General features: G+C 45.4%; 1 protein-coding gene across 2 annotated transcripts in view; it reads right to left on the bottom strand.

The window, feature by feature from the left end:
- The window catches only part of MAPKAPK3 (MAPK activated protein kinase 3), a 43,565-nt gene that overhangs the window by 5,859 nt on the left and 12,660 nt on the right, over positions 1-25,046 (bottom strand). For both annotated transcript variants that reach the window (XM_065749344.1, XM_065749345.1), the window contains exons 3-8: positions 7,117-7,256; positions 6,254-6,318; positions 4,062-4,141; positions 3,099-3,225; positions 1,480-1,555; positions 1,166-1,290 (exon numbers count right to left, since the gene is read on the bottom strand). In XM_065749344.1, coding sequence (XP_065605416.1) covers positions 1,166-1,290; positions 1,480-1,555; positions 3,099-3,225; positions 4,062-4,141; positions 6,254-6,318; positions 7,117-7,256 — 613 coding nt within the window. The remainder of the gene's footprint in view (positions 1-1,165; positions 1,291-1,479; positions 1,556-3,098; positions 3,226-4,061; positions 4,142-6,253; positions 6,319-7,116; positions 7,257-25,046) is intronic.

The raw sequence follows: 25,046 nt of genomic DNA, 5'->3' as shown, positions 1-25,046 counted from the left end.
AAAATCTTCAAGATTCTGAAAAGAAGGAAACCATAAACAAAACCTGCTAAGATGGCTACAGGAACCTGGTGGAAAATTCAGAAGTAGCCTCCAAAGACAATGTACTGAAGGAGTGATAAAAAACAAAGGAAATGATGACAGAACCACAGAAAGGAGGGCAAAAAGAAGCAGCCTAAAAGAATGCCTATAAACTAGCCAAACATTAATAGTTTCAAAGGCAGAGAAAAATCCATCTTCACTGAGACAAACATACGGAAACTCTAGACGCTTTCCAAGTGAATATTCTCTGATCAAGCTCTGCTAGCATTCCAATAACTGCTGAAATAGAACAAAATCCAAGACTGACAAAATATTAAGCCAGAAACTCATAAATTAAACACCTTTTCTATCAAGGTGCAGTAGTTCAGACTGCACACTCAGTCATGAGGGGTTACAATGCCACAATCACAGTGTTATTCCAGGATTATTTATTAGCGCTTTAGCAGCAGATGTGACAAGATGTTAACAGCAGTAGAAAAAAGGGCATATTAGAAAGCAGATATGCTCAGAAACTGTTGACCTTCTGTCTAAGATGGGCAGCTGAGACTTTCAGGTTATGAGACTGTCAGAAGAACAATCAAATCCATCCACTTTCAGGACACTGTTTTGAGCCCATTCAGGTCACACCTGAGCAGTAGCAGATTTTGGTCAATAACTTACACAGAATAAATTGTTGACCTTGATTTAAGTGGTGGCTGGCAAGCTGCCACATTACAAAGAGCTAGCAAAAGAAGTTGCCAGTCTTGCTGGCTGCATCACCAGGGAGGGCAAAGACTGAATGAGTTCTTAAGAGAGTTTGCCTGTCTTCCAACTTAGCTTGCATTACAGCTGCCCTGACAATCCCCTTTCTCAGGATTATATACTTTTGTTTCCCAAGAGTTTAACTCAGGCTTTCACTAGCACTAGCTGGATTCGAAAGAAAGTTCTCAGTCACCATTTACTTTCTGTAGTGCTTTGGTTGCTGGCTAGTGTCTGATTTCTGAGTCCTCTGTATCACCTCATGATAAAAATACTAAAATAAAAAAAAAAAGAAATAAAAATTAATTCGGGTTTTTTGAAAAAGTCTTCTGTAAACACTTTTCCACTGCACAACACCATACACATCAGATGCACTGAGCATTCTTACCTTCTTCTGACACTTCAGCCCACTCTGGATTGGGAAACCCATACTGCCCCATCCGAATCCTTCTCTTCATCCCTGGAGAAATAGCTTGTCCAGTGTTTGAGTAGAACGGAGGGAACCCACATAGGCTGTAAGAATGGACAAAAGAAGCCTTATAATTTAAAAAGCCTTTTCATCTCTTAGAAACTCCAATGCAGTACAGTGCAATATGCAATGTTCTTCTGAAGGTTGTGCAATCCTACTGACCAACTACTTGTAAATGCAGATTCAATAGCATTTGTTAATTCTGTTTATCTGGACTCTTTTCAAACACTTACAGAATATATGTGATGACACCCAGAGACCACATGTCACATGATTTGTCATACTTTTCAGGACCAAGGACTTCTGGGGCTGAAGAATTGAGAAAAAACATAAATTAACAGAGTACCAGGTATTTCCTCTTGTTTCTATCACCTTATAAGTAGCAGCATAATTCAACAACAAATATGGGAGGCACTAAATAAATGTGAAATCCAACCAATCCCCCCTCCACACACCACAGCACACTGCAGTTAACAGTGTGGTAAATTCTATTGACAGATTCCTGAACACATCTCTGTAGCTTTAAAGAGGAGGAACAGAGATGGCAAAATGCCCTATACTCTTCACCTTACTGCCTTTCTGCTCAAGAGAGTACTAAGATTACAGGAAAGCAGAAGGAGCTATAGCTAAATGGGTACAGGGAGACACAGCACTGAAAGATGCCTGAGCATATGTTCCAGAAATCAGAACAGAAAGGACCTGCTTAGCTGTGAGGAAATTTTGAACTAGGTGAGTGTCTGGCTTTTCCAACTACAGAGCACTGTAGCACTTTCTTTGGCTTCCAGAGCACTGCATCTTTCCCTAAACAACAAAACTTTACAGAGATGCATTCGGGGGGACATGCTTTTTCCCCAACACCTCCTGGGCAGGTGAACTGGCAGGGAGCATGAGTTTGTAAGGAGTGACTCTCTAAGCATATAAGCAACCCTGCTGGTTTATTTAAAAATAAAAAATAAAGCACTGAGAAGGGAAATATCAACCTGTTTATATACAAATATAGAAGCAGAAAAACATGCATGTGAAAATACTTTAACATTTTATCACCAACACCTGTTTAAGGAATCAAAGAAGAAAGTGTCAGGAAAAAAAACTACTGCTATGGTAGGTTTCTGCTAAAAAATGAGTAACGACATGTTACATTGGTTGTTTTTTTTTTTTGTAATGAAAGATCTACATAAAAGAAGGGAACTAACTTCTAACAAATTTAGCCCTGTTTCCTCCAAAGAAATTCCAAGCACAGACTGCCTCAGTCATGCCATATGGTGAATGACTATTAACTCGAAGACCAAAAAGGACATACTCTGGAACAAGTGCACAGAGGACGGTCTGATGTGGCATTCATTACGCAGTGCTTTGGACAAAATGCAGGCAAAAATTCAGCTGTGATTAAGTCACTTCGGTCTTTTATTATTAATTCCTCCATTTGCCATCTTTAAGAAGCCTTACACAGCTGAGGGAGTACTCTCCCTGATTTATTACTGCATTAGTTAAGCTATGGGAAGTTTTGCAAGGAAACACCCAAATAATTATGAAGTTGAGTTCAAATTATGGCTATTACTGCACCATCCAGAGGAAACATCAGGTTCACTTCAGTGTAATCAGAAGCAAAATGTTCTCTCTCCTTGATGCTCATTTGCACCCCTTGTTAAGGCTGTTTCGTCTAACAAGGTAGAAAAGGAGGAGGACCAGACTGGACCCAGACTAAGTTTTGGGATGGGCTGGATGCCATTTTAAAATCTGGCTCTCTCTTTACATCCACAAGAGAAGATTTGCCACCCATTCCTACAGCCCACAGACCCACAACAGCGGGAGGAATGAGAAACACAGAATAAATGCATTTTGGATGACTCACCCACGTAATAAGGAGTGTAACAGGGGGTCTGCAGTGCATTTTGTACAGTGGTTTCTTTGGCAAAGCCGAAGTCTGTGAGTTTGAGCACAGTATCCTTTTCTTTAGATGTGTAAAGCAAGTTTTCAGGCTGAAAGACCATCACAAGAAAGGATAAGCAGGGCAATGAAGAGAGGCCTCCAACGAGCTGTGCAGTCAAACCACTCCTTGCCTTGATCACCACCAGCATTTGGATCCCCCTCTTTACCTCACATCCCATCATACCGCACACAAAGTTCCCTCCCAACATACCAGCACCTTAGCTTAGAGTATGGATCAACATCCCTTGTGCTGTTCACTGAGCGTGTTTAGGGAGTGTCTGAGGCTAAGCACTTCAGTTTCTGTGCTGGTGACAGGCAATGGCACACAGCTCCACAGAAGTGTGTATATACACACATATCTGAACTGTTAAGTCATTCTTCAGTTCATACCTACGGGCCATCCCCACCCTGTACACATACCCCTCAGTGACATCAAACAATGTCAGTTCTCCTGCCAGCTAAACACACAGAAGCATCCACAGAAACTTCATAAACCCTTTATTACAAGGTGAGTACAATTCAGAAAACAAGAACTGATAAAGACTGTAGATAAAAGTATACCATCTAGTATAAGTTTTCTACAGGCAGTGTTATTTTCTTGTTAATTAACTGGATTCGAAGTTGCTAGTACCTCTTCAGTTAACCATCAGACTGTTACCCAGATCCCCCCTCATTCTCTACACAACTGGAAGGCATTTGCACACATGAGCATTTTGACCTTGGACTAGATGTGATCTAGATGTGAACAAATCCCTTCTCACACTGGCAGAGGAATAGGAACACTCGGATCATCTCTTTGTACTCCTAGTTCTATTTAAGCCACCACCACCCATTTATTTTTCCACCCTACACTCTTTTCTCCTGACCACACACCTTCAGACCTCACCTTGACGTCTCTATGGGCAATGTTCATTGAATGCAGATATTGGATGGCTGTTCCAATGTCTCTCATTATTTCAGAGGCCTCTATAAATACAATTTTAGAGAAAGGTCACATTAACATTCCCACTGTAACTCAGGGACACGCTTGGGAATGCTTATGACTTACAAACAGCTTGCTGGAATACATGGCTAGCGTCAAGACTAGAAAATCTAAAATTAGCCCTAACAGCTGTGTTTTGGTTTTGCAGGCAACCATACCCCAATTCCCTGGCTGCTTAGCCCTCCTCCTGAGCAGGCGCAGCAACTGAATGGTAGAGAATTCTGCTTTTTATGAGCTTGGAAATTTGTGCTCTAATTTGCTCACTGGAAAAGCAGAGAAGGCACACGAGCAACTCCCAGCCAGCACACAGCTCCGGTAGTTCAGGACATGACCTTGGTTATCCTAGACAGAAGTTTAACTTTCAGCTTCTAGTTCAGGGGTAATGGGAGGATCTAATAGGTTTTCTAAGAATAGAGCAACATAACAAAATAATTATTTGAGGATAGGTCACATCTTTTTCCTCACTGTCTTCAGAAGTTTTCCTTGGCAGTCTGCAGTTTGACTCTACAGAGCCCAGATTTCCTGGGCTACCAAACAAGACATTTCTAAAATTTAACATATATCCCAGTGGTAAATTCCCTGGCTCGTGAGCTCCCTTGTAAGAGCAGTTCTCAAAATCCAGATGAACTCAGGTACACAGTTTCAGAGCTGGGAGGAGTGACATTCCCATTGCAGCAAATGAGTATTACATTACATCTTCATTAACAGGGAAACAGAAACAGCCACTTCAACCTGCTACTCTTTTCTGTAGAAACTTAGGCTGCAGTAGGGAGAGGAAAAAGAGAAATTATTGTACTGTAACCTGGAAGCCATTTTCACATCATTTTGATTGAAATTATGCAATCTCAGGCCAGAACAATCAGAAAAACCAAAAACATCTCCTCCGGGGAAAGCTGTGCAAAACCTGCCCCTTCCTGGCACAGGCCAAGAAGCCTGGCTGTAATGCAGAGTTGTGGCTGATGAATACATGGTTAGTGAGCCTAGGGAATCCAGTGGAACAGGGCTTATTCATCTCAGGAATCAGTGAAAGTGTATTTTTATCTTAACACTCCCAAATGGTTTCTGAGGAAACACGTAAGATATTATACAATGCTATTTAATGTAGAAAAATCCTGTCTGTGGCACAGCAAAATCACTAAGGACCATCAGAACAGCTTCCTCCCCGGAATCTTGTGTTTTAGAGAGGAACAAATAAAGTGCCTGAAAACGCTCGTTCTCCCATATGACTCTCTCAACAATTCAAGGAGTCATCCCAGGCCAGGAAGCACAGGAACACAGGACCAAGCATAGACCAGCCTCTACAGCAGCCTTCCAAAACACAAGCTCCGGTATAATTTACAAGCTCAGGTATATACTGTTCCTCTTCAAACCATTCTGTCAGGATGCCAATGACAAACACTAATATATTCACTTCTGATTAAAAATAACCTCGTCTGCTGCGTATGGACAAGGAGAATCACATTCAAGCACACCTGTGCTACTCAGCAAATAATGATTAACAGTGACAATACAAATGGCAAGAGTATCCTAGTGCAAGCTCTGTCACAGGCTCCTAGCAGGTCTTTAAGCACGCACACAGTCCCCGTTATAGATGAGCAGGCTTGTTTACAGCGTGGTTAATAACACTTCCTCTCAAGTAGTACTTCAAAACCCTTGAATAAGAGACGTTTCATCAAACGTGATTTGCTCATTATGTTCCCCACCTCACAGTATAGCTGTGCACATGGCTGTTGCTGAAGGGGCAGCCAGAATAAAAATCACAGCAGGAGCTGAGCTGATGTTGGAGGTGGTCTGGCAGGAGACCAGGGACAAGAGTAATAGAGGTTGTGGTGGCTCATAATTGGAAAAGCTGAGTAAATGTGTATAAGGAATTTTCCTCTAACCTTCCATGTCTTGCCTGAACTCATCGAAGTCTGGCAACTCCTAATTCACGAGGAACTTTAGAACTATCTGTTTACAGAATTGAAAAGAAATAAATAAACAGAAACCTACCAAGAAAAAAATCAAACCAAAGAAAAAAATCCCCAAAGAGATCTAAGCAGGGGGACAAAGCAAAGAAGCAATCTGTCACAAATTGTAAACTCGTGATTTTTCACCTCTCTCGGTGAAAGCCTGGTCTCCTCTCTCCTGGATCCTGTTAAACAGCTCTCCTCCCTCCATGCTGAAACAAAGAGCACACAGAAACAACAACAAAAATATCTTATGTGAGCAGGAAAGACCAACTTAACACCTTACTGTGCATCTGTGAACCATGACAGGAATGGATTAGAAGAGATTACAGACCACCTCCCATGCCAATGCTTCTTAAACGTCACGCTCCTTTGAACCAACACACAAATCCATTATGATATGGAATAAGTAGAAAACAAAGCAAAACCAAAGAGTTCAGATACTTTTAGTTTAATGCACGCTGACATAAGGAACATGACACACACAGCTGGGAAGTCAGGTATGCTGGCAAAAGGAGGCTGCTTTGTGTAAGGGTAGGAGATGAAGAAAAAAGAAAGAGGAATCAAAGGTGCTGAAAAACGTTATTAATTTGCCTCTAGTGAAAACACCAGTTGTGGTATTACATATCATGGAGAGAAAAGAAAAAGTTATAGTCGAAAGAGAATAAAAAAGATGCTGCCAGATCATAGGACTTGTAGCTGAAGTCCAATCAAAGGGCGTCATATCTGTACAGACACACCTTGCAAGATCATGATATATAGTCAGCTTTCATAGGGATAATTGCCAGAGTACAAGAAAAATTTATGTTATGCTTAAGGTTTTTTGTTCCCCCACCGCACAAGTTGGCTGGAGCAGCTATACATTTACCTATGAGTTCTATAGAGACAACAGGCTTGCTGCCCAAACAAAACTTGTGCTGCTGAGAAAGCTCGCTTAATTCTTAGCTAAGCCAACATTTTCTCTCCCTGTTCCCCACAGCCTCTCAAAGAGTAATGCTGCTGGTCCATACCATTCCATGACAATGAGGAGGCATCTCTTTCCATGATGTATGTTCTCATAAACATCCAGGATGTGGACAATGTGGGGACAGCCTGATGCCCGCCAGTGATATTCTACTTCCAGACGAGCTTTTGGGTTGTCATACAGGAGCTGCAAAGAAACAGAAGAAAACAGAGCCATCAGTTTGTATCATTTGGCTTTAATTTGGTACTTAAATGCAGCCAGTTTTTGAATTTAAGGATGGTGCCAGGGGCTCTTTCTCCAGCCAAACGACGTCAGTCCATTACAAGACTTTTACCATCTCTGAACTGTCCCACTTTCTAGGCTGAAAAACACAGAAGCCACAACTGGTTTGTTGGAGCTGAGGGGTCTGGAGCAGCATCAAGGAGAGATTTTGAAGAAGGTGGATACAGAGACATCTAACCCACATCCAGATGAGAAACTAGGTTTCTTCCTACTTTTTTTGCAGTACTTGCACTGCAGTCAAACAGAGAACATCTTAACCTCTGCAAGGAAACAAGACCTTATGCAGCAGAGCTGGAGCCTCCCACTTTCTGGATGGGGCAGAGACTTGTTCTGCAAGTAATTGTGAGAGGAAGGAAAGTTCAGGAGGGATGAAGAGCCTCCATCCCACACCTTCATTTTATAGACTGCCAGGACATAAACACACAGCTAAGTATTCTGCAAAAATCTCACCTTCCGTTTGGAGGAAAAAAAGTGTTGGGAGAAGGTGTAGTCTCAGGACGCACTACTCAGATCAAGAAAAAAATGCCCTAAGCTAGGCAAAGTAATTCTGCCTTCAGTTTAGGACTTATTCCTTTCTGGAGCAAAAGTGATTTCCTCTTTATGACCACATTTCTTATATCCAGTCGCCTTCAGTCACCCCCCAGCTTTAGCCTTAGGGCTGGCCCTCAGGACCTCTGCTTTCAATGGAAGGAAAATCAAGCACGCCGGTGCATACCTAAGGGTTAAAGCCTTAGAAGGTAGAAGCACTGAAAGGCTGCATAAGATTCTCTTCCAAATCTGTTAGTCTGGATCTTCATTCAGTTCCCCCTGCTAAGGACATGACCCTCCAACCTGCCCCCAGATGCTGGGAGAAAAGTCTTCCAGGTGCAGTGCAAATCCTTAAAGTTCAGAGACTGAAAACAATAAGAATGTTCATATAACTCTGACTATAACTTCTTAAACTCTACACAAACTTCTTGCGCATCAGGGTCAGAATGGCCTTTTGAATATTTCAATGCCTGAACTTCTCCCCCTGTCACACGCAAGGCCAGTTTATTTTAAAGGTGTTAATCTCTGGAAGGGAGGTGTAAGAGCTCATCTTTCTGATCCTCGAACCTAGCACATGAGAACAAGTCCCTTCCCTACACAATATGGCTGTGATTAGGGTTTGGAACTTCGTATCCTATGGAAATAATCATTGTAATGATGGAGCAGCAACACAATGGCTGCTCTATAAAGCATCATCTAATGCACTGAAAGAGTAGAAAATTACATCTGATCTAGACACCTTAGAAAAGGATTAAACAATTGTGCAGGGCCTCTTTTCAAACAGGAAAACAGAAACTGCTGCACTATCTATCCTTAGCCTGGAGACCTTCTCACTCATGTTTGCTATCAGGTCCCAGTCAAAACACAACTGCGTGATAACTGCTGAAAACATGTATTAACGTGCAACCTGTCATTAGGGACCTAAGACTCAGACCAGGAAAACAAGATTGCTTCTCCATCCAATTTCTGAGCTTTGCAAGGCTAAAACAGTGTCTCAGGCACCTCCTGGAATACACAAGCATGATTTAAAGGTCACAGGAAGGAAGCCACAAATTCTAGTTTCTGTACTGACTCCAATGCAGGCAATTTGCATCAATTGGATAAAGAACACATTCCCCTTTGCTGCTCCAACACCCCCATAGCAGAACAGACACAGCAACACAGCAGGGCCAGCCGTGCCACCATCTAAATCCCTGGGCAGAATACAAGGGGCTTCTCCTCCAGGCTGTGAACAGGGAACGGCTGATGAGTGCTGTGGGCACATGCTGCTGTGCTTCTGTGATGGAGGAAGGGACAAGCTGCCTGAGCAGGTGCTCCCAACCACGACGGCCCTGGGGCTTTTCAGCTCTGCCCCATGGGCTCCGTGGCCCCAGCACACTGCCAGCTTCTCCACGGTGCAAGTGGATGAACGAGCTTTCTCGCTGAGTTCAACGTCCTTGCAGCCAACCTACTTCTTCCACAGCTGTTGCTCAGCACCCAGAGCACTCCCGTTTGAGATCACTTGCTATCCGCCTCTTCCTTCCTGCTCCAGCCTGGCAATGGCCTGATTTCCAGCACAAATAACTTCCTAAAAAAAGAGATGGCTCCAATTTGGACAAAAAGCCCATTAGCAAGCCCAAGCGTGCCTGCAGTACTTTTCAGCCCCCAGCCGATTCAGCAGCTTTCCCTTCCCAGCCGCTGCGTTCCAGCTCACAGGGCTGTCCATCAGCATTTTCCTCTCTGCCCTTCTAAGCTTGGGCAGGTGCCTGGAGGGCTCTTCAAAGGTTCACTCAATGACATGTGCAACAATATAGCTCCAACGCCCTCAGGACTAACCAGGCCATTCTGAAAAGCATGAGGCAATTTACTGCTTGGACATGTCTGGATCAGTGCCACTTCTGAGCAGGGCACTTCACAAACCTCCTCACCTTTCCTGTGCTGTTAATTAGACATAACCATTATCTCTACTAACGTTAACTGCACTATAATCTGTGTGCCTGGCGCTTGCACAGTGTGCAGAGACGGTTTTCATGTTTGTACTGAGTGCTTACGAAAATTATTTCACTGAATTGAATTCCCACTCTCTAAAGAGCCTTTACGAAGCTGCAAGGATCTGCAGCTTCTGTTCTCCATTCCTACAAGCAGGTTTCGTGCACTGCCAAGCTTGGATGTACTCATGTCAAAATGACACCTGGAAAGCAGAGGAAGGGAAATGCAGAAATGAAGAGTACACACACCGAAATGTGCCAGCAGCCAAGCAATGTCTGATGCATCAATCAAACACTAACCTTTGAATTTCTCCTCCTGTGCCTTAGAAATAAATTAAATCTTATACGTAGAATGGGAAGCTATAATCTACACCTTTTAAAAGGTCTCACAGATGCAGACACCTGTATGATGAAAGCCAGGCAAGGTTGAAGGTTACATTTCTACCAAATGCAGACAATGGTTTAAAAGCAGCCTGGAATTCTGTCCCAGGGGGAGCAAAATTGTAAATACTGCCATCTTCTTGAGGCTGAAGAGAGACCTCAGCCTGCTCCTATTGCTGTGCCAGCTGTGCTACCTCTCTGACATTCTACAACACAGCTAAGGGAATCGTTGACAAACCCAGGGTTTCAGAAGGTCTTCTGGCACTGCTGGTTCATGCCATGGTTTGATGAAAGAGGAGCTCCAGTCCCCCACCAGTGCTCCCACGCAGCACAGCTGAGCTGTGGCATGATCCTGTGGGCAGCAGCGTGAGACAACCCAACTCCACATCAAGAAAGCCCCAGAACCATGCCCCAACTCACAGATTTTCACTGTTTCAGGTCAGAATTAAGTGAGTTGTGCAGCCCCAGTCCCTAGAGATCCACACACCTCCCCATCCAGAAAACCCAGGGCAGAGAGGGAGATGCCCCACAGTCTGTTGGCGAGGAAATAGGGCACGTGCCCCCGGCTGCTCCCTCAGCCCAGGGCCTGCATGGAGCAGCTCGAGCTCCCCGAGCTCTGGAGCACTGCTCTAACCCAGGTCAGCGAGTTCCTATCAAGCAAAACTTCAGAACTGCAGCCTGGCCATCCAATTTCTGCCTGTGCAGAATTTCTTGCTGGAGGGAGGAAAAAAACAGAGAGAGTCTAAAAAGTGACATGGTATCCTCTAATTGCTTTTCCATTGATTCAGTGTTGTGTAAGCTAGGAAGGAGAGCAGGAACCCTCATACCTTAATAGTCCGATCTATACAGGAAACAGCCTTCCAAGGACCCCAGTGAGCAGCACTCTCTGGACTCTGAAACTGTAGCAGTAGAGAGAAGACACCCATAGGCAGAGGTGTGGGGCAGGCTGGGGGCAGGAAGCAGCGAAGGCTTTGTGACTCTCCCTCTTCACACACACCAGCACAGATGAGATGTTACTATTACACCTGCCCTCCGCTTCCCACTAAGGGAATTCAGACCCTTGCACGTATTTTTTTTTTTCCATTTATTTGAAATTTCAGCAATTCCCCTGGGTTCCCAGCAGGTGTGGTGCCATAATGAGACCTGTCACAGGCCCAGCTATCACCTACTGCACGTGCTGTGTTTGAGCAGCACCCAGCGCTGCACGCGTCTTACTCTCACCTGCACCAATTCCAGTCCCTGAACTCTCATCTCCTTCAATACACAATTGCTTTTACCATCCCTACAATCAGTTTTGCTCACAGGAAGGTTTCCTGTTATTAACATGAACGAGCTGGAAGAAACTTTCAGTCCTTGGGGTACTCAGCAGAGATATATGTGTACACAAGTAGAGCTGTATTTTTCTGAGTGCAGAAAGTCTCTGCTCAGGCGTATGTGGGTAAATGCCTAACTCCTTTTGCTCTCTTTTTTTCATGTAGCTGTTATAAAAAATGCTGAATCCTACAAACAAGCCTGGGAATTTAAATTCACGCCGATGTGCAGAAATGAACACCATTTGCTATAGAGCTGCTCTTCCAGCCCCTCCTTATTCAAGAGAGGCTGACAGTAAAGGAGGCTGGGATAACGTTTCTTTCATCTCTACCCTCCTATATTGCTACCAAAAGAAAAATAGACAAGAAAGAGCTATCACTTTGGCCTTGGACATTTTGTCTTTTCCTATATCCTGATTGTTTGCACTACATCTATTAATTCAATGTTAACAATCTCTATCTGTTTCAGATCACTCCATGAGGGATAAAGCCACCCTTTGTGTCTGAACGCTGAAGGAATTGAAATGATCCAGGGCTTCTTCTTCGCGCATCGGCGCTGCCCGTCAGTCAAACAGCAGCAAGAAGCTCGTGTGTGTCTGCAGCAACACCCAGCAAGCAGGGAAATGCACAAATGCAAAGCTCAAAGAAAGCAATGATTTTTTTTTCTTAAAATAATAAATAACCAATATACTTCTGATGGAGTTATTTAGTCCCGGAGCATCATTCTATAGGAAAAAGGATAAAACCAGTGTAGCACAGGGTCATCACCAAAGGTTTCACTGTAAATCCAGCTGAAGCTGTTAGAAATGGAATCTCCCAGGAGCCCACACTGAACCTGACATCCTGATGCTGGCAGGATGTCCGGGCTGCAGCTGCCATTGCCTCCAGCACTCAGCTCCATGGCCAGTCCCAGGGCTGGGCTGCTCCACGGCACTGACAGCCAAGCCCAGCAGCACCAGCTGCACCATGTGTGCCCATGGTACCTCTGCTTTTTGCTCGGCCTAGTGAGCATCAGGCTTCATTTCCTGCACCAAGAGATCCTATTTCACCCACCTCTCCTCTCTGACCTTCCAGGCCCAACTCACTGCACCCTCTGTGATGGCAAAAGCCAGTACAGGGCTTTGGTGCTGCCCAGCATGGCAGAATGAAGAGGATGGAGGGCAGCTCACACATGGTGCCAGCTGCCCTGAGCCCAGCTTCCCACCAGCACACAAGGCTGAAAGTTCACATTATAAGAGGAAGTCTGGAAGAGCAGGGTGTGCAAGGACAAAAAGCACAGCTCAGCAGAGAGATGTGCACCTTTGCAAGAGTATGCACGCTGGACACGCAGCAAATATGCTGAGGAACTGAGCTCTCTGAGTGCTGCTGCTCCCCACCCCCAGAGAACACACAGGATAACTGTTCTGCTCAAAGCCTCTCTCCTGCAGTGCATCAACCAGGGCTCTCAAGCACCAGCTCTGGAGCAGTTTGGGATTTTATTTATGGCAGTAGTATCCAAACCACAACCAGGCACTTAGTAACACGACTCTGCGACCTGAGGTAAATAAATGAGACATACCACTATTAATTCTCTAATTACACGTGCATCTAGGCACTCATTCTGCAAAGGTCAACTGTCTCTGTTCATAAATGTTAGTGGGGATGCGGCAAACACAACTGAAATGGCAAAGCAGCAGCACAGTTTGCATTCCAGAGGTATCCTCTTGCACATGCAAGGCAGGCACAAAACATGGCAACAGTACCACACTGACCAAGTTCTTTCCTCAGGAAAATGAGCAAAAAAAATGCTCATGAAGAAAATCGACTGTTCTGATAAATACTCCGATAGGATCAGGTTCAAATCTTTAAGCTGCAGTGCCAAAAGCACGCTGTACATTCAATGCTACGAGGCACACGGAGGTTTAGCTGATATGCATAAGACAATTTTGCATTTTAATATTGCACTTGCTCTGCAGAGTGGATAGACATCATTATTCTCAGTTACACTCAGCTGTGATGGCCACAAACCAGTGACATGTGGCTTCTATATGATTCAGTATTGCAACCATAGCTAAAGAAAAATGTCCCTCCTGAAAATGATGACACTTTTTAATTACAGTTCTACCCTTGTGCCCTCACCGAGAGCATCAGTACCCTCCTGCCAGCAATAAGTGTCTGTAACCACCCTAACACACACACACATCGATCACATTCCTCTTTATTTTTTAAAAGGGGTAAGACCACATATATGAGAAAAATGGCCTAACAACACAACACACCTAACTACTCCAGCAGGAGTAACCACTGCGCTCTACCCCACATTTTCGCTGGGAATCAGGGAAAAGAGGAAACACCATCGGTGTTATTTGTAGTGCTTCCTGCTCGAGCAGTGCCAGCTGCCACCAAAGCCACCTGCAAGCTGCTGCATAGCAGGACAGCAGCAGCAGGGTAAGCGAAGCACGGGCCTCAGTCTGGAGCAGGACATGGCAGGAGGGACAGCCTAGACAGAAAAGCACTGCCATCCAGGTCTGAGGCTTCCTTTCTTGGACTTCCCACTAATAAACGGCATCAAAATGAACACAGAAGTGACAATGCTGAACAAGGCAGAAGCAAGAATTAGCAGTGTGTTTAATCTCATTAACCACAGATAACAGCAGCTCCCACACCTGAACGCCCTTTCAGCAGACTTCCCCTCCCCTGCCATGAATTCAGAAGGGCCATTCATGCATGCAAAGCCTGGCACTGCACCAGGCCAGGTCTTTCGCACAGAGCCCTGTTCTTCCTCTACTTTCTATTTATTTATTTAACATATTTTGACATTTCCTTTCTCCATACCCACACTTGGCCTTTCTCTCACATCACCTATCATACCAAGCAGCATCTCTGTTCTGTGAGAGTGCCACCTGTCTCAAGCACTCCTAAATCATCTACAGTTAAATCAGATGATCTTTAGGGTCCCTTCCAACCCAAGCCATTCTATGACTCTGGGAGAAATCAACCCAAGAGCCCAGAAATAAACAAGGAGCTCGCAGGTCTTCCATCTCCCGTTCCATAGGATTCACCTACTTTTAAGCATTACCTTAAGGGTCACAGTGCTAAATCCCAGATATCAATGGCAGCATCCAGACCTCACACCCCTTATGGATGAGGGATTGAGGCTTTATCTGGTTCCTGGGAATCCAACTGGAGTGACTCCAGGCAGAGCAATGCCAAACACTTACTCCTGAAAGCCATCACCAGTGGGAACCTGACTCGTCTTCAGAAATTAAGCTCCAGAACCTTCAGCAAGGACATCAGTACGACTTCTCTGCTGCCTCCAATTATTGCCATCTATGTTTTCATGCTCACATTTGCTGTTGGCATTTTCAGGCAAAGATCTATATCTAAGTCATAACTCAGTGGGTAGCTCAGTGGTTGATGGCTGATGTGTGCATCAGGAGAGAAGATCCCTGGAACTGCTTATTGTGCTGAGCACAGATACAACAGAATGTGTGACTGAATGGAAACAAAACCAGCATCATTCAGCAGAAGCTAGAAATGCAAAGGAAGCCATTAAGAAGAAGAGTAAAGTAAATTCCTCTCCAAAGATTTCTTATGCTTATTTTGCCTGAATCTATATTCTAAAGCCAAGTAAACTTTCACATACAAAGGAAATACACCAGGAGGGAGGGGGAATTCAACAGATGGATTCAACATAAGCAAGTGTTGGTGCAGTAAAGCTGTTCCTGATGTTGCAGCTCTACACCCAGCCCTGCACAGGTCACTGCTCCCAGCTTCCCCAGGCACACAGGTTCATGTCCCCAAGCTCCAGAGGGCAGCGAACATCTCTCAGTTTTGCTGCCCGTTTTATTTCTGCCTTTAGCCAACTTGCCTCCCTGCATTAGGATGTGTGACAGACAGGAGCAGAGGTCTCTGGCCTTAAGAATCCATGACCCACTTCTTCTTCAGTTGTTACAGGAAAACTGCTCTACATTCCCTGCATTCAGATACAGGAAAGCAGTCAGATATCACAAAGATAGAACAGAGCAGCCTAAATGCTTAAATAGAGTGAGTTTGGGTTGGATTTCTTTTCTTTTTTTTTTTTTCCCCAAATTCAAGGGTATTTCCTTCACATTTCTCAATAAATTTCTTCTACATTTCTAGGAGACTTCCCAGACTGATCCTCCCTTCTGATTACTACCCACTACTGATAGTTCAGGCTGGCAGTGAGAAAGTCACTGAGAAAAGCCTGAAGACTATCAAGGATGACTTCAGGAGAGTGGGGTGGGTAGATGAAGGAACACGTGTGCAGGTGATTTTTTCTTCTATACCTTCAGTGGCAGGGAAGGATACTGGGAGGATCCAAAAAGCCCACCTCTTAAATAAATGGCTTAAGAGTTGACGTAGCAGTTGAGAGCCTGTGGATGAGAATCAAGGGGCAGGCTGGTAAGGGTGACACTGTTTTGGGTGTGTACTACAGGCCCCCTGATCGGGAAGAGGAGGTTGATGAGGCCTTCCATAAGCAATTAGAAGTAGCGTCACGTTCCCAGGCATTGGTGCTTATGGGAGACTTCAATTATCCAGATATTTGCTGGATGAGCAACTTGGCCAAGCACGCACGGTTTGGATGGTTCTTGCAATGTGTTGAAGACAACTTTCTGGTGCAGGTGGTGGAGGAACCGACACAGGGAAGGGTGTTACTGGACCTTATTCTCACTAACAAGGAAGGACTTGTTAAGGAAGTAAAGGCTGGGGGCAGCTTGGGTTGTCATGATCACGAGATGGTGGAGCTCAAGTGAGATTCAGGAAGAATCCTCTTCTTCCTGAGTGGAAGGAGCAAAGCAAAAAGTAGGATTGCTACCCTGGACTTTAGGAGAGCCAACTTTGATCTCTTCTGGGACCTACTTGGAGCTATCTTGTGGGCTAGGGTGTTAGAAGGTAAGGGAGCCTGTGAGAGCTGGTCAGCATTTAAACAGCTCTTCTTCCAAGCTCAGGATCAGTGTGTCCCTTTGAGCAGGAAATCAGGAAGGGGTGGCAGGAAACCTGAGTGGATGAGCAAGGAGCTCATGCGCAAACTCAAAGGGAAGAAGGAGGTCCATGAAATGTGGAAAAACGGTCTGACCACTTGGGAAGAATATAGAAAGGCTGTCAGGGCCTGCAGGGATGCAATGAGGAAGGCTAAAGCACATCTGGAATTGAATCTGGCAAAAGTGATAAAGGGTAACAAAAAAGGCTTTTTTAAGTATGTTAACAGTAAAAGGAAGATTAGGGAGAATTTGGGCCCTTACTAGGTGAGGGGGGTGTTCTGGTAACAGGGGATGCTGAGAAGGCGGAGATACTGAATGCCTTTTTTGCTTCTGTCTTCAGTGAACAAGCTCTCCCTCAGGAATCCCAGACCCTGGAGGTTAGTGAGAGGGTCTGGGGAATGGGAGACTTTCCTTCAGTCAGGGAAGAGGTGGTCCGTGAGCGCCTAGGCAATGCTAATGTTCATAAATCCATGGGACCCGATGGGGTGCATCCACGGGTGCTGAGGGGGCTGGCGGAGATGATTGCTGAACTGCTCTCTATCGTCTTTGAGAGGTCTTGGAGTATGGGGGATGTGCCTGATGACTGGAGGATAGCCAATGTCACTCCGGTCTTCAAAAAGGGCAAGAAAGAAAATCCTGGTAATTATAGGCCAGTCAGACTCACCTCTGTCCCTGGAAAGGTGATGGAACAGCTTGTGCTGGATGCCATCTCCAGACAATTGGAAGAAAAGGACATTATCAGGAGTAGCCAGCATGGGTTCCCCAAGGGGAGGTCATGCTCAACCAACCTGGTGGCCTTCTATGATGCTGTCACTGGCTGGGTGGAGGGGGGGAGGGTGGTGGATGTAGTCTACCTTGATTTCAGCAAGGCATTTGATACTGTCCCCCATGACATCCTTATAAAGAAGCTAAGGAAGTGTGGGATAGATGAGTGGACAGTGAAGTGGGTTGAGAGCTGGCTGACTGGCAGAGCACAGAGGGTTGTGGTTGGCGGTGCAGTCCGGTTGGAGGCCTGTGACCAGCGGTGTCCCCCAGGGGTCCGTGCTGGGTCCAGTCTTGTTCAACATCTTCATCAATGACCTCGATGAGGGGATAGTGGCCACCCTCAGCAAGTTTGCTGATGATACGAAGTTGGGAGGGTTGGCTGACACACCTGAAGGCCGTGCTGCCATTCAGCAAGACCTGGACAGGATGGAGAGCTGGGCAGTCAGAAATCAGATGAAATTTAACAAAAGCAAGCGTAGAGTCTTGCACCTATGGAGGAATAATTGCATGCACCAGTACAGGCTGGGGGATGAGCTGCTGGAGAGGAGCTCTGTAGAGAGGGACCTGGGTGTCCTGGTGGACGACAGGTTGACCATGAGCCAGCAGTGTGCTCTCGTGGCCAAGAGGGCCAATGGCATTCTGGGATGCATTAAAAAGAGCGTGGCCAGCAGGTCAAGGGAGGGGATCCTCCCCCTCTACTCTGCCCTCGTGAGGCCTCATCTAGAGTATTGTGTCCAGTTCTGGGCTCCCCAGTATAAAAAAGACAGGGATCTCTTGGAAAGAGTCCAGTGCAGGGCCACAAAGATGGTGAAGGGCCTGGAGGATCTCCCCTATGAAGAAAGGCTGAGTGAACTGGGTCTGAACCCAGGTCCCTCTCTACAGAGCAGGGAAGCAGAATGCCTGGTCCCCTGGCACGGCTGGCCAACGCCTGGCTGCAGGCAGCAGCACAGGGCATCAGCTGCGATGCTCCTCCCATCATGGAGACAGATGTGCAGGTGGAAACAGGAAGGGGATGGGAAATGTGCAGATTCTGGACATCATACATATGGCCACACGACTCTTTCCAAACCATACCACTTTTAATACCTTTAGAAATCGTTTGGTTTGTCTTTATCTTCTCACGTGTCCCAAGATGAAGGGGTGGCAGATTCCAACCTTAACACACCAAATCCTGAAGCTCCTGAAGTCTTGGTTTCCCCTCAACAGCTGACTGTTCCCAATCACAAAGCTGTGACATTTTAAAACAGAGGAACAGGGGCTTGTGCTGCCAGAGCTCAAGATACACAACTGATTGGTATAAAGGCCTTCTTAGGTCCTGGATAGAAATGTCCCAAAACCACCAAGAAACCCTGCATTCACACATCAGATAACCAACAGGGGATCTGCCCTTTATGTCTGGGTGCAGAAACCCACTGCCAGATCCCTGCATTTCCCAAAGGAACACTACATGAACACTGTTTGTGTGCAGTTCATTTATGCCTGGGAGATTTAAGTGGAAAGAGCACAAGAACCTGGGGCTGGGAGTATGGGAGCAGAGCCCCGTCCTAGCTCTGCGACAAGCTTACCGAGGCAATTTCTATAAAGGGTTTTCAGCTTCTGCAGCAGAACGAAAAATTCTCTCGCCTTGTGAGAAAGATGGTATGAGGTTTGGCTTCTGAAACAGGACTGCAGTCTGGATGTTTCCTCCCATTACTAAAGGCATATTTTTCATGACCCCAATACAGAATATACCACAGTGCAGCACCCCCCTCCTTCACCCCCCAAAAACCCTTATTGATGGGCTTAGTTTTGCTATTATCCATGCTCACCCACTTGTTACAAGACTGACTGAACATTATGAAGTATACAGGCTCCTATCTGAAGTAAGCATTTATTTATAGAAGTTAAACCAAACCAAAACTAAATGTAACAAACAACAGAGCCACGAATCCTCATTGTTTTGCGAGGCATGCGGTGGCTTTGTTCCCTGGTAGATACACCCACCCAGTTGTCTTAGATACCTTGCAGAAGGCATCAAAAGCAACAAATTTCTGTCAGAAGCCAAGGAGAGAAACACAACTAAATCCCAGGAGCCAGCAGTGCTCCCAGGCACTTCGGATATGAACTTTGAGCTTCCATTCAGCAGAGATACTGTCCTATCTAAAGGGCACAGATCTCTTGATTATAAATACTCCACAGCACTGTAGATTCTTGCAGCACAGCTCAGCCCAGATTTCACCTAGGTCATGCAAAATACCTCTTCTGACTATGCAAACCTTCAAAAAAACCATAAAACCAACCGAACAACCTGCACGCAACCTCCCAGTCCACAGCTACATTCCGCTGCCCACCTTTGCCAGCCCTCATGCTGTCAGCCTGTAAATAAATACCCTTATCTGAGATTCTCTGACGATCAGAACCTATTGCATTCAGCATAAGATTTGCACCGCACACGCACTCAGACATCCTGCCTCTACGTAATCACAGACAGGGCAAAGCCAGCCCTGCAGCTCTCTGTGGCAGCCCCCCATGACACACAGCAGACCCCATGGCCAGCCCTGCCTCGTCCCCCCCACCCCAGCCCGTGTCACGCTGACGCTGTGCAGCCCACACTGCCTCTCCCACAACTCCCTAACATGGGCTCTGTTTGCTGCTCACGGCACGTGAGCTCTGCGAGTTCAAGATTTTTGCAGACCCATTAATATCCTTCTGCATTGCTCAGCTGTCAAAACCACGACACTAAATATTACAAGGGAGCACATGGCCTGCGGAGCTTATTTTTCCCCAAGATGACTTGCAGCATTTGTTGCAACCACTGCAGGCCCCTGCAGCACTGGTACCAAAGCCCGGGGCTCTGATGTGGCCCAGGAAATGAGTTAACCTCAAAACAAAGTGAGGAAAAAGGAATGAAAGCTGAATTCTCCACTTTGCATGTTCCTCTTGCCACCGAGAGACCGGACACAGGGATCCCACTCCTCCCCCACGTCTGTCACAGACGTCTTCTGGTACAAACCCTCTGCGATGTCACTTTCCTCGTGCGTTGTTGCAGCACAGTGCTTTCAGCACAGAATTGTTTGAGGAGCTCAAACGCAGACAAGAGAGGCTGAAATAAATCGTGGTAACGTTAGTTCTGTGCATACAGCATAACTCAGTAATTTTGTTATTCTATTGTTTCTTTGCATTGCTTCCTCTCTGAACCATTTAACACTCCATCAATAAAACATAATAAATAAAACGTGTCGAATAGACTAATGGTTCTTTTTCAGCTCATTCCTGCTATCCAAAGACTCTGTGATGCTTAAAAGCAAGGTATCACTTGACTTGTCATTTTAGACACTTAATAATAGTATTCTCAGTCTTCTGAGATCTGAGGCTGCTTGAGTAACCTGAATCCCTTTGCAGGTACGCATTAAGCAGAGAGCTATCCCATGCTATTCCTCCCCCCTTAGCTCCATCCTTCTGGCATACAGAGCACAACCTGAACCCAAGTGCGGTGTAGATGGGAGTGCAGAGCAATGGGATCTGCTTGCTGCAGCCTCTCCCACCTCCTCTCCACGTCACATAGGAACTGGGACAGGAGCTTGTAAAGACAGAGAAGGGTCTTGTGGGTACCACAGCTGAATGAGATCCTCCCAAAATGCAGACTCTTCTCCTGACCCTGGCTGCCTGGCTAAAAACTGAAACAAAAACCCAACATGAAGCCACCCTTAACTCATATAGTTCAAACAAAGCTCCTAGAGACCAGCAGGTACTTTTACTCCTAGATGTGTATCCTAGCCCTCTACTCCTCACATGCTAAAGAGGGACAGTGTATGCTTATCTTAAAGCAACGTTGAAAATAACACGGACCCAGGCACTGCACTGAAAGCACCACAGGATGTATGTTTTTCCAGCAGGAAATAAAAATCCTGTTTTCAGAGTAGGTCTTGAATAACCTGAAGCAAAGGAGCCGTGGCCATATACTGAGTAAGGACAATGGAAGCAGCTACCAGGCATTCAGCAAACCATTCTGCCTGTGCACTGAAACAAGCTGACACAGGGCAGAAAACACCAAGAGCAAGAGGGCCAGAGCACACACAGCATGGATGCAGACATTTACACGTGGGTGCTCTGCTTCCCAGTCCTAAAACGGCACTTCAGGAAAGAGTCTGGGTATATGTGAGGGACACTGATTGTCTAGTGGTTCAGGTTTGTTTGTTTTCCAACAGCAAACCAACCCTGATGAGACCAAACCCATTGGTGCATCCTCATACCAATACCCCAAGATTTACTTGCAGGGATAAAGCCCACCTAATGCACACACCTGTACCAGATATATGAAGGGTAGCAAATGGCAGTACACATATTATTCAAATCATAGGTAAACAAGGTGTACGACGCTTTATACCAAAGGCTTTCCCAGCTTTTTGATGACTAGAGAGCCATCAGGAGACCAGGAGATTCTGGGATGCAGTCTTCCCCAGAGGGGTGAGGGACGTGGCTTAATGGGCATGGGTGGATGGGTTGCTGGATGGACTAGATGACCTTTAGGGGCCTTTTCCAACCTTATTGACACTATGATTTTAAGTCAGTACACATCACTGATAGAAAAGATGAAAATATGATGGCTTCATGACAATTGTATCTATCCAGGAGAACCACAGTTAAAGACAGTACTCTTTGTTAGAGTTAGATTCAATAATCCTTATGGATTCCTGCCGATTTGGGATATTCTGTGATTCACTGTGCCACGAAGCTTTCTGCACATCTCCTCTATGATCAAGTCCTCTTGCTGGACCCATCTCCACTTCTCATCTCGTTTTAATCCCACAGTCCTCTCCTACCAAGCCTTACTGCCCAAAGAGCTATTCTCACACCCCCCTGAAGCTGGTACTGGGTCCCTCCCTCAGCCAGCCCTCTTCTCTCCACCTCTAGTTAATTTCCCTTCCCATCCCCATTCCCCACCTGCAGCCCCTACCTCTGTCCCTCTACTAGGGCTGCTAAGCCTAGACTCCTCTGCTCCACACACATTCACAGCTCCCATCTCTGCGCCTAGCCTATCCCAGAGCCAGCTGTTAAAGCGGAACACATCTTCAAGGACCATCACAGATGCAGAATTTGGCTGAATTTGGAATGATTAAGGTTGACGCTGCCCCATCCCAGAACAAAATTTAGTGCTAGAATGAAAACGATCTCTCAGTGCACTTCAAATCCAAATAACAAGCAAATCACTAGACATTTAACTTGTATTTGATGCAGCTGAGCTGGGCTTTTTTCCTTTATTCTTATCACTGGAGACAGTTGAACAATTTCTGCCAAAACAACTCTCACCCAGGAAGCACCAACCTTCAGGTCTGGCCAGGTATCAAAACAAGAGTGGGCAAGTAGACCGAGGCCATTGTGCCAGCGCATGGGGCTGGGACCCTGCCAGCAGGTACGTGTCCTGTCAGCCACCTCTGCCTCCTTCCAGAGACACGGCAGCAGCTCCTGCTAAGAGTGCTCCTCATTGATCCGACGAGATCACCATTTTTCCCAAGTTCTATTTTTTCCCTTTTGCACAGAACTTATGACATTAGTCACAGTCTTGATGCCTTCACTGCGATAAACACTTCCCTTAACAGATAGTTTGCGTGCACAAGGACAATGACTGTTGGCTATTTTTGCTCCATTCTACAATTAACTCTGCTGCCGCCTGAGAAGCTGATGACATCAGAAGAGTAATCGCTATTTTATCTGAGATGCCTCTTCCTGATGCTGTCTTCAAGCCATATATATTTAGCTTTCATCACTGCTCGCCCTTGTCAACATCCATTATCCAGTACAATCTCCTCTTGGAACAGCTCTTAGTGGATGTTTCCCCACTGCTCTCCATTCGTGCTCTCGCTCGATGCTGAAATCCACAGTGTGCAGGTGGTGCTTACATCCACACATGAAGTGGTTGCAACACGAGCATTATTCTCCAGTGAATCAGATGAACTCTGATGCACCACATATAGCTGAGGGTCTCCAAGTGCAGCTGCATGGAAGGTTCTGATATGTTGCTGCACTGCCATTCATTCATCCCCAGAAGAATAATCCTGTACTCGTGTATTATCCTGCATCATCCTCAGAATTTTGTTTCTGTCTGTTTCTCCCACCTTCTGGAGAGCTAGATGCTGTCGTCTTCCTTCTGAGCTCAGGGAATCATACCTATCACTTTCCTCTGTCATTATGCTGGCCCTTTTGTTTCTACTCAAAGATCATTTACAAAGACGGAGGAATCAGAATGACACAACCCCCAGCATTCTTTATTTTACCATTTGCTGTAACTTTTTTTCAAATTCAGGCTCATTTTTCTAGGAAGACAAACTCAGTCAGTACGGTATTGTGGCACTGGCGTTGGTGGGCATGGTGGTGATGGGTTGATGGTTGGACCATGTGATCTCAGGGGTCTTTTTCAACCTTAATGGTTCTATGAGTGGTACGTTCTGCTGAGTCAAAGCCTCGTGCATCCAATCTTATTCTGCTCACACATTTGGCAGACTTCAAAGAAATTACAAACCCGCATGGATATGCAGGAAAATGTAAATGTTGGAATCAGAACACATACCTCAAGGACCCAGTGGGAACATCGAAGAAACCTGGGCTACAGCAGGGTCACCAGAAACCTGGGCACAGAACAGTTGCACTGAATGGCAGCAGGAGCACACCATCTATTTTGGGACTTTTTCCTATATCCTGGATTTACATTACACACACAAACCGGACTACGTCCTGGAAACGGCAGTGCTGACTGACTTCTATTTTTGCAGCCAGTGGTCAAAACTGAATTCCTAAATCAAGCCAAACTCGGACAGACTTTCCAGGAAAAAGGCAGAAAGGCATTTCTGAGTGACTTATCCAACAAGTTGGACTTCGTTGTATATCTGTGGTTACTAGCCAGCCTCCAGTGGGCTACAGTTCCTAGTAATTAATGCTTATTTGCTTCCTTTTTCATTATTAATATAAACATTGGCTCTTTTATTTCAGAAAACAGAAGACACGTAAATCTTACACCACAGCTTACAAATAACTAGTTTAAAAAAAAAGAGAGAGAGGGAGAGGGAAAGGATCTTTAAAAACTAATTGGGGAATACATCAACTGTAAAGAGAGAACAAACACAACAGTAATAAATGCACTTGCCCAGAGAGGTTGTGGATGCCCCACCCCTGGAGGCATTCAGGGCAAGGCTGGATGTGGCTCTGGGCAGCCTGCTCTAATGGCTGGTGACTCTGCCCATGGCACAGGGGTTGAAACGAGATGATCTTTGAGGACCTTTTCAACCCAGGCCATTCTATGATATTTTATGATACAATACATTTCTACAGAGCACCAATACATTTCTACCCGGACTCAGAAAAAGCTCAACTGTAAATACTAGTTTTGAGAAAGCGTTGTCACTTCTTTCTTCAATATACATCTTACCAAATGAAAAATACATACTGAAACCCCTCAAATGTAGTGGTTTGGAAAAAGAATAACTATAAATTTAATCACAATTCACTAGTGCAGTTCCTATCCACTGACTGCTAAGTGGATTTGAGGGAAGGAAATTGGAAAAACTGCAGAGAGATTTCTCACGGATTATTAAAAGTTACATGAAGGGAAAGTAATGAAATAGAAGTTTTGGGGTAGAAGGGAAAACTGACATTTACTGACATTTAGCAGTTAAAATGTAATCCTTCCAGAAAATGAATAGCAGAAGGTGGGGGCAGCAGAGGAGGGAATCGACCCCTGCCCTGATCACACAAGAGAAAAAAGTTAGTAAGCATGGCATAAAC

Source organism: Cyrtonyx montezumae, unplaced genomic scaffold, assembly GCF_038088225.1.
Source record: "Cyrtonyx montezumae isolate F1298 unplaced genomic scaffold, pur_monq_1.0 scaffold_6, whole genome shotgun sequence".
Classification (NCBI taxonomy): Eukaryota; Metazoa; Chordata; class Aves; order Galliformes; family Odontophoridae; genus Cyrtonyx; species Cyrtonyx montezumae.
Note: the sequence above shows the minus strand (reverse complement) of the source record. Positions and strands in the feature narration are given on the sequence as shown.